Source organism: Nicotiana tabacum, chromosome 5 (assembly GCF_000715075.1).
Source record: "Nicotiana tabacum cultivar K326 chromosome 5, ASM71507v2, whole genome shotgun sequence".
Lineage (NCBI taxonomy): Eukaryota > Viridiplantae > Streptophyta > Magnoliopsida > Solanales > Solanaceae > Nicotiana > Nicotiana tabacum.
Genome location: NC_134084.1, coordinates 39,952,371 through 39,963,317, shown reverse-complemented (window position 1 = coordinate 39,963,317; position 10,947 = coordinate 39,952,371). Strand labels below are relative to the sequence as shown.

Sequence of the window (10,947 nt, the reverse complement as noted above, 5' to 3'; positions counted from 1 at the left end):
TTTTATTTATAATGTAGAAACACGAATGTGGTTGTATTTTTTAAGACCGATATTTTTTGTGTATGCTCTTTATGTTGCTTTACCTACTCTCATCCTACACCACGGAATTGGTGTATGCCCTCTCTTTGTATGTATAATTTTTATTTTTTATTAATCAAATTTCACACGAACGTCCGAGTTTGGAAGCTGGTTGGCTTCCCTATCAAAAAGTGCAATAAATATATATTACAACCAAAAAATAGTCTAATGTCTAGGATTGTCTTTCGCTCTATGCTTTATTGTCGTTGCTAAACATAAGAACTTGCATGATCGTCTAGCATGCTTAATTGCTTCTCCAAACAATCTCCTTTTTCGTCTTTAGTGCATGATAACAGTTTAACTCAGTCGTAATTATTTAGAATCAAAATCTATTGCCAAAAATCAACCTCAATTTATGCAATTGATCGAAGGTCTCAACCCTCCTGCAAATTAATATATAAAAAGATGAATTAAAACGTCCAAATTGGTTATTTAAAATTTGCCAACCCATAGATGCCTTCAACACTGTCATTTTCAATTTAATCCTTGATGCAACGATTTATGACGCAAAAGAACAATAACTACTTTGTTTGCCACACAAAATCGTCAAAATGAATTACGTCTTGATATCTTTCCTCCAGTTCATATGTACTTCATTCGCGCTTCAACGGATATTGCAACAAATATATACCTGACAAGAAACGAAAATTACGTAAATAGCTTCGCAAAAGCAACAAATTAACAACTGAAGAACAGAAGATTCTGTCCAAATATTAGGAACGATAAAATGGCAAAACATATATGGATTTCACATAACTTCAACTTGAACTCTATCTGTCACAAACTTTAAATATGATAAAAAAAAGGTGCATAAAACTAATATGTATGAAGTTTATTATGTCAAAAACCTACATGTCATTCTGGAACATATACGGCGAGAGGTAACATATAGGCATGTTGCCGTTTGTTAGGATGTAAACCATGACTTAGAACAATACAAGTTCCTCGTGCAAAACAGGTTAAAATAGAGAAGAATTGATTGTACTCATATCAAGCCTAATAAAAAACTGAAAATAATACGTAGCTTTTTTTTACAGGAATATTTGGCTTATTCTTTTTTTACATGGGCAATAATTTAATCCCAGACAAACTAAAATTCGAATGGTCTTAGATGATAGGTTTGCATGTCGACAGACTCTTTGATGAGATATCTAGGTTGCAAGTCGGTAGAATCCTTCACAAATTGATACATAAATTTAATTCATATATAATTAGAACTAAAATAACATTGTGGGAGTTTAAGGTAGCGTATTTTACTGCATATTGGACATATTATTATAATATAGTTAGAATAGAATTAAAGGAAGTTTGTACCAACTTAATGTCGATCCGCCTCTATTTAATACTACTAACTTGACTTTAAATTGAAAAGGAATTTTATCCTTAGATAATATTCGTGTTGATGTAGAAATTAGATTAGAGTGTTGTACTTTCAATTGTAGCCTTTTCTTATGATTGCTTATGAAAATTAATATATAAATAATTAAGGGTATAAAAGTCTATCAACGTTTCGAGGGTATTTTTATCGCTTGACATTTAGTGTTCTAACATTCATGCTTTTATATATACTAGTCTCTATGTATGTGCGTTGCACGTAAATCTTCAATCAATTATTTATGTGACGGGATAAGAAACTAATTATATTAGAATATACAAGAAGAAATAATCCTTGTAAAGAATTGATATGGATACAACGCTACATCTTTGAAATGTTAAAAATCAATGTTATTACATTAACATAATACCTAAAGAACGTTGGCCCATTATAATTTCTGCATATATGAGACGTTATTGGCTAACCTCTATACGTACTATCATTGTACCATTACATAAGGCAATTGGGGGATATAAAGTTCATATCACTATCATGATGGGTGTCCTTTTCTTCAAAATCAACCTAAGTATAAAGAAGATCTTTTTTAAGTTTGGTATAGTAATCTTCTCAAGAAATATGTATAGCGAAGGTCATATAGTATCAAAATATGTAAGTATTAAGTTATTGGTAGTGGAGTGAAAATTGAAAAGTGTTTTGCTATCACCAGAGAATGTAACTATCAAAAACTTATTTAGTATCGACATATTTATTTTTATTTGCTAAGACATCTCTTTCCATCATGTATTTTCACAACTTACATTTTCACTTAATGATGAAAATATTTTTCTTGCTATTACCATTGGACATGGGAGCCAGTTTGAAGTTTGTTTCCCATGTTAACTATACGTTAGTCTAGGACTCTTTGACGAGACATCAACAAGACTTGCACCTTGTAAAAATATATACTTGTGGCATATAATTATGTGATTTCGTTGTCTATGATTAAAGGTGTTTAAAAATATTTTTATTCATGTCTAACTGGTATGACTTTAGAACTTTAGCAATAAGGAGGATACTTGAATGATATTATAATTCCATATAGATTAGGAATAAGTTTTTAAGGGTCTGAGATTATCTCATAGGTGTAGTCTAAAGTTAATTGATCAATTATATATGATACATACCAAAATAAGAAGCGAAACAACTTTGTAGGAGTTATTAGGAGTTTGTTGCATGTTTGACTCATATTATAATTAGAACTAAACTTGCAGTTTAAATAGAAAAAAAATATTGTGTAGTATATAGAATATTATAATTATATTCATTTTTAACGTGCTTTATTATATCTAATAAATTTCTAAAACAGGTGATAAGAAAATATTATTTTGGTCTATAAATTAATATAATGATATTTGCAATAAAATCAAAGCAAAAATTATCAAATACATACGTATCAAGAACCAATAGTAGAATATATTAGAATAACATAATTTAACAATCAAGAATAAAGAATTTACGATAATATTATCTTCGAGTAACTCGTAACTCGAGTCTCTTGCAACCTATCAACATGAAACGTACGTAAAATATAATTTAAAAAACTGGCAAAATTTTGCAAACGTTAATGTTCTCATAATTTGAAATTTCAAGAATAGTTAGTAAAGGCATATAGTTAATTTACCACCAAAGAAGATATGTATTACCCTAAGAATCTAAAACATGAAGAATAAAATAGATTAGGGGAGCGTACATTAAATGAAATTTAAGATAATAAAATTAGCCTTGATAAGCTAAATATGAAACCACTACTTTTATGGAATACCTACCCTATCAAGAAGCAAATACACAATTTATTAAAGTAGCAATCACCCTGTGACATCAATTTCGTATGGAACCTTTTGTATAAAATTATTGACTTTCAGCTTCCTTTAAATACTAAGATAATTTGTGGTAGAATCCCACAAGGAATCAAACGTTTGAATAAGAAAGGCTTCAATCCCATTGCGATGGTTACTTGTAAGAGACTTCAGCTATAAGATCGGCGTATAGTGTAGTTTAAATTGAAAACAAATTACATTAAATAATTTACAATTATATCCTTAAATTATACAAATTTTTAAGGTTATAAAAGTTGATCACTGTTTAAGGGATATTTTAGTCATTCAACATTTAGCATAAATTATTCGTGCTTTTATAAGAACTAGTATCTACAAATGGCACGTGATGGTTTAAACATTTAAATCATTTAAATATCAAAAAATATTATTACATTAGCATAATACCTGAATTCAAAATGAAAAGACATCATGAGAAATTTACATAAATGATCAATTTAGTTATGTTAATTAGATAACTATGTATTATAGTTTAAAAGTATTTAATGTGATGGTATCTTACTGAACATTTCTTTGTAGACGATGTTTTTTAGTATACGTTTCCTTCTATTGCGGTAAATATAGTTCAGTATTTAGGATTTTTGTCTTTGTGCTTTATTTATTACCGAAAGTTATTTACACACAAATTTAAAGTATATTCTTTAGTTTAGGAAGACGAAAGTTGAATTCGGGGATAAAAATATACTTAGAGCACATGACCAATATCATAATTTTTGCATATATGGTGTTATTGTCAAAACTTCTATATACTATTTGTGTGTTATTACATAAGCTATTCGACGAATATAAGTCTTTCAGTACATGACAATCATATTTGTCTTCAAAATCTATCTATATGCAATAGAAGATCAATTTTAACTTAGTCTATTATATATACGGTGACACTAACATAGATAAGGAAAAATAAACTTCACAACAAACTTGTATGGTAGAAGGTCATTTCGTATTAAAGTATTTAAGTATTCTTCTTGGTAGTAATTGTTGATATCATTTTCTGGTGAGTCAAAAACTAAAAAACACTTTGTTTTTTATCATAAAACTTCGGAATCAACCTTTTATTTAGTTGACCGACATATTCATTTTTGCTAGCTAAAATAGTTTTTAAATTTCTATCATGCAATTTGCACAAATTGCGTTTTAATCTAATGATGGAAATATTTCTGTTATTAAATACACTACTATTACCATTAAGGTTGATAACTAAGTGTTCTAGAAGAACCGATTCATCTTTTATTGGATGCTCTTCTTCGTTTCTGATACGAAGCAAGAAGTCACTGAATATTGGATTCGTTTTTACTTTATAAAAAGTTGATAGTTGAATCTTTTTCATTTGATTCCATAAGTATAATTTTGGCAAGGTAGAACAATCTCTTCTTTTGTTCATTTTGGAACTACTGATAGTACTTAACAAAAATCATCTTCCAAACCATTAGTTTTTCATCAAATGGTTTATTGATATTTAATATATCTCTAGAACTCTGTGCATTATTTCGATCATTTGACATTTAACTATAAGCGCGTTATTCCATATTATCAATTATGCTTTCCTTTTAAATTTCATATCATTGCTTTGCTTTGTTATATTTGTGATGGTTATTTCAGTTGTTTGAAGAGGTATATCAAGTCTAAAGTGAGTGACCTCATAATAAAATCCTTATTGGTACACCACTTGTTATTATTGTGAACAGTATTATGCCTCTTGATATGATATTTGCAAGTAATGCACGACATAGAAAAATTATTTCGATTCCCCTAGAGGCATCTACAAAGGATAATCCCCCTATACCAGAGTCGATTCTTTATAATATAGTCTTGAAAGCTTGTTCTTCTTCAAGATTTAGCTTTGATTGTGCTTCCTCAGGCACTTGTATGGCCGTTTGATTCTTAATAATATACTAACCTTTTTTACTATGTGATTAGTTTTTTTAATCTTTAACGCTCTTTTTTATGGAATAAATTTATGTACCCTAAGATTTGTTTTTAACTTGAAAAATAATTTTACTCATATTATGAATTTAAAAATAATTGAATTGGATTCTCTTGCTAAATAATTAATTGAAAGATATAATTATTTGGTCTTAACATAAAAAAATAATTTATTTTATGTTGATTAGATTCTTAACATTAGTTCATCTCTTCTTTTGAATATTTAATCTTAATTATAATTTTATCCACCATAAATTTTATTTTCAAAGAGTAAAAAGATCGATATGACATTTCACTTTTAAATCTTTATATTTCCAGAATCATTAGTGCTATTGACTCTTACGAATCATTTTTCTTTCTCTTTCTTAAATATTCTTAAATAGTTTCTTGGTTGTTGTTTCATAATTGGTATATTTTTCAATATTACACGAAATATTAATTAAAAAAATATTATTTGAGTAGAAAACAATTCAAGTATAATATAAAAATATATCGTGGGAATTGTTTTTTCTCAATTTCAAAGTTTTATGTAATCAATTTAACATTACTTTTATTTTTTCTTGCTATTGGATATTATGGAGTGAGAATGCATTGCCAATACGGAGGATTCTTATGAAATTGATTTTATTAAACATTCCTACATATTTTTAATAAGAATGTAATAGACAAAATTTCACTAATTTAAAATATTATAAAACTTAACATAGAAGGTATTGTAGTCCAAAAAATAGGTTATTACAGTTATATCCTTTCCCTATGAGTTCTTTTGTTTAATATTTTATGGCTAGTTTGGTCTATCAATATTATATTCGTACTTTTATAATAGTATACAAAAGATATAGACTCTCTTTATTTCTAAATGGATTTGAACAATATAATACATTATCAAATTATATTAGTAATAGGACATTATAATATGTTTTCAAATTAAATTAGTAATAGAAACTTCAAAAATACCTGAATAATATATATATATAGTATTGATCAAATTAGAGCATATTTCTTTGACGTGTTTTTGGTTTTCATGTTTTAAATGCTTAGGAAATAAACTAATGCATATACATCAATTTGATTTTTTGCTTGCTGGTAGTTTTTATATTCTAACAATATTTGTGAAGTCCAAAATAATAGAATATTATTTCTTTGAAATATTTGTCGTGAAACTACTAACATTTTTTAATTGTGCCAACTTAATGCTCATAGGTTAGGTGAGATCGTGAGATTCATCATGAAGGATTTCTAACGTGTAGTATATGTCCTAAAACTAATAGGATTATAAGGCTAATTAATGTCTAGAATTCCGGTTATATCCTTTTACTATAAATTATTATGCTTAATATTATAAGGTTATTTTTGTAAACCGACATTGTATTCATGCTTTTATAATAATATAGATAAAGACTAGTCTCTATGTCACGTGCCTCGCACGTGTAACCCCTAAAATTATGCAAAATATAGATTGAAAAATATTACTATGAGAAACAAAGAGCCTTTAGGAGAATTCAACGGCAGCAACACAGGCTAATCTAATGCCATGAGAGTATTTTGATGAATGGCTCAATAAATCATAGAGCTTTTAATATCTATTTATAATTGGAGGTACACCCGTGGGATACGTACATCACATATCGAAGATAAGTACATGTAGAGTAGCTAGGAAATAACATAAATACTATGCTAAGAGTCCTATTACCACATGCAACATGCAAGCATATCTGGATGATAATCGCTCATGTCATAATTAACTCTAAGCATGGGGTCAACCCAAAAGTCTAGCCTATTAGGTGAGAAAGTCCATTCAACTTAATTATAAGTCCACTCCTAATATAATACTCTTTGCAATCAACGCGTGACAATTGGTTCACCACAATACTTCTAGGAATATTCAACGCTCAAGTGAAATTCATTCATTTATTAATTTCTTTTATACTTCTTGATGGAGAAGAAAAGATACATCTCACAGTCAAAACATCCAATTATCCAACAAAGAAAACTTTGAAATCAATAACTAGACATGAGTATACCCGAATCCTTAAAGTTGTTACACCCGAATTTCGGAAGCATGTCCTTGACGATAATATCTGCCATATGATGATGAGCTGCATCTGTCAAATGAATCCCATCCCAGTTGATGTATTGAGACGGATTAGGACAAGTTGTAGCACCAGCTGATCCGCATGCTTTCCCGTAATTATATCTTCCGCCGCCTCCACAACAAGCAGAGAGCAATGTGTTTTGATTAAATCCAAAGCTAGAAGCTCTGCTAAGAACAGTCGTAAGCGCCCCATAGTAATCCCCATAAACGATTCTAACTTTTGGGAACTGGAGTTGTAGTTTTTTCAGAGCTATGTTCAGCTGAATGTTGTGGTATGAAGCGAAAACATTTAGATTTCCCAAGCAACGTAATGGGTCGTAAGCCAATGGATTAGGCACGTAAAATTTGTTAAGGTACACAGGTAGACATCCAAAGGGGTAAACACCTGGAACCAAAATGCGAGCTGCCCCAAGCTGAATCACATCTCTGATGCCTCTCGTAATTTCGGCAATAACAGGAGGAACGTATCTCCGGATCTCAGGTAATTGCTTGTTTTGGAAGAAACAATTGAAGTAGTCAACTCCACCGAATTCACCCAATACTACAAGAGAGTTCTTTAGAGTTTGTGCACAGTTAGAGCCGCATGTCGACTGCAGATGAGATTTGAACCACGCTAATTGAGCAGCGAGATGCTTGTTCCAAGGACGCAACGTGACATTACGAGCAGCCCAGAAAGCGTTATTCAATGCCGTGGCGCCAGACACAGCGAAGTTGGCGCCTTGGCTGAAAGAAGTGTTTCTGTTCAAGTAAGCATTTAGGAAGGATAGGTTAAGAGAAGAGACAATGAAGTCGTTAATGATACGGCCATCTGAAGCACGGCCTGTAGGTCTCTTAAAAAAGGTCTCGCCATAAGGAAGTTTGCTGGTACTGAATACGAGAGAGACGCCGGGTAAACGGATGGCATTTCCATTATCAGCTAGAGAGTCACCGAATTGGTAAACCGAAGTTATGCCGCATTTTGTTTGGGCAGCAGAAGGAGAAGAGTGGAAGGTTAAGGTTATCAGTAAAAGAAAGAAACATATTTTAGATAGAGAAGCCATTGAAAAATGTTTATGCTTGAAAAGTAGAAGTAATATAGAGCTAATATATAGAGTTGATGAATAGAGGTGCTTGGAAATGACGTAGATCGTGATTCAATACATAGTGCATCAGCTAATTTTTCGTGATCTAGATCCAGGACTCAATTGGAGTCTTTGTTTTATGTATTTAGTGTGCTATTTTGATAACTATTTTGGCTCATATAGATATAAGATATTTAAAAATTTCGAAACGTGTACTACTAAGTCCTCCGAAAAGATGACATATAAAATTAATTAATAACCATAATTAAGCTTGTAATACTCCCTTTGTCCTAAAACCTCCACGACTTCTTTCTCGATAGTCCAAACAATGCTTTGCTTAAAATGTTGGTTTTGTAAACTTTTTCTCTATTTTGATACGAGAGAAATTGTAAGTCATATACATTTTTGATATATAGATCTACATCTTAATTTTAGAAAAGCTTATATACTCCTAACTTTAAGAAAGTTGTAAAATTAAACTGTGAAGGACAAAATTATCGCAGAAATCAGTCAAATTAAACTAGCCAAAGAAATATTAGTTAAAGTTGACTGACAGATGACTAGCATTGATACTATATTTTTGGATATTTATGTTTATGCTTATTTTATATTTGGAAGTAGACTTGTCTCTTGTTCCGATCCACTTGCCCTCATTTAAGTCTTTATGCTAATATGAAGGGAATCTTAGTTGTTAATAGGGTTTTGGCGTGTAGCTATGGAAATGAGCCAAACCGCACTGCGACACCCCTAATTATAATTTTTAAATGATTCGGATATTTTGTAAATACTTTTCGTTGAACAGCTAAACAAGGAGTCGTATATATTTTTCAAAATGAATATTTTCGGATAATGTATTGGGGCCGCTGGACACATAGCGTTAAGGTTTCAAAAACTTTGCAGGTCGGATAAAATAATTACAACCACTAATCACATATACAAAAAAATATACACTAGTTGTTAGGTTTATAATTTTAAGTTAAAATAGCATGATATAACCAGTTTTCGAACTGGTCATTCAAAAATAGTCAGCGTTTACCAACTCAATGAAAAATAACCACTATTTTGCTGCAACAGAGACCGGTCCAGCATAATATACTGAAATTCGGTGCACTTGTGTATGAACTTCCGGTATACTTTGCTTGCTCCAGTATAATATACTGGAGACTGGAGCACCGGTGCTCCAAACTCCAGTGTATTATGCTGAACCGGTATACTTGCTGGAATTCTAGTATATTATGGTGGAGTTCTAGTGTATTTATGCTGGAACTCCATCATATTATGCTGGAGTTCCAGCATACTTATCCTGGAACTCCAATATAATATGCTGGAGTTCAAGTATACTTATGCTGGAACTCCAGCATAATATACTGGCGTATTTTCCAGGTTTTGAACAGTGTTTTCGCTTAAATTTATCTTTACATGAAAAGTGGTTAAATTTCGATTACTTTTGAAATTGGGTTATTTTTGAACGACCAATTATAAATCTGAATATTTTTGAATTTCACCCTAATTTTAATGATGGCCATAAAAGAGTTAAGCGTAAATCACTTATACAAGTACTACATGTGCAGAATGATCAAAATAGGAAGGAGAGGGATGATGTGGAAGCCTAATTGCTGCTGGATAATGTCACGATTCAAAATCCCATTTTAAGGATTGTGATAACACATAATCTTTAAAACTAGGTAAGCCGATAGCTTACAACAATTAACCAATTAAACATGTGATTATGAAGCAGAGTATATACATGCGGAAAGAAAGGTGATACAAGCCTATACGGCAATAATCACAATAAATTCCCAAGACTATGAAGTACAGAGTCACAAACTCTAATTGAATACATAGATAACATTTAAAAATACAATAATGTTCAGACAAAGAATTTGACGGTATAATTGTAAGGAAAGGACTCCAAGGGACTACGACAATCAAAGCAGCTCAACCTTGGATCCTCACGGACAAAAGAAAATCTCACTGCCTTGAACTGGTACCTCCAATACCTGGATCTGCACAAAATATACAGAAGTGTAGTATGAGTACACAACGGTCGTTACCCAATAAGTATCAATACTAACCTTAGTAGAGTAGTTACGAAGTTCAAGTCAAGACACTCACTAGACATAGAAAAAAACTGTGAAAAATATAAGTATAAAGCTAAGGGAAAACAAAGTCAATAAATGGCAACAAAGAGTAAACATGTGATAAAACATTAAAATAATCAAACATAGTTAAAAGTACAAGTAAAATAAATTAAGCAAAACAATAACAGTTCAAATCATGCATCAAGCCGTTCCAATACTGAATTTATAATAAGAGCCACTCCGAGGTACCATGCCACATAATTTGAATATGAGCAGTCACAAATCACAAAGCTTATACACATGGCATCCCGTGGCCACACTATCAATCTCCTTCGCACGGCAAAGACCTTGTGTCACAATATAAGTAACACTCGCACGGCAAAGACCTCGTATCACAATAAACACCACAACTGAACGACAAAGACCTCATGCCACCATGTATATCGTATCCGTGTCAATTATCAATAAAATGTTCAAAATTTATTTATCAAAATTC

The 10,947-nt window shown here is 31.0% G+C and overlaps 1 protein-coding gene across 1 annotated transcript; it reads right to left on the bottom strand.

The window, feature by feature from the left end:
• Positions 1–7,124: 7,124 nt before the first annotated feature.
• Positions 7,125–8,399, bottom strand: LOC107792912 (acetylajmalan esterase). Its single transcript, XM_016615172.2, has one exon. The coding sequence runs from the start codon at positions 8,347–8,349 to the stop codon at positions 7,216–7,218; it is 1,134 nt and encodes a 377-aa protein (XP_016470658.1). The 5' UTR covers positions 8,350–8,399; the 3' UTR covers positions 7,125–7,215.
• Between the last annotated feature and the right edge of the window lie 2,548 nt (positions 8,400–10,947).

Coding starts and splice junctions, on each gene's coding strand:
- LOC107792912 (XM_016615172.2), bottom strand. CDS start 8,349: ATGGCTTCTCTATCTAAAATATGTTTCTTTCTTTTACTGATAACCTTA.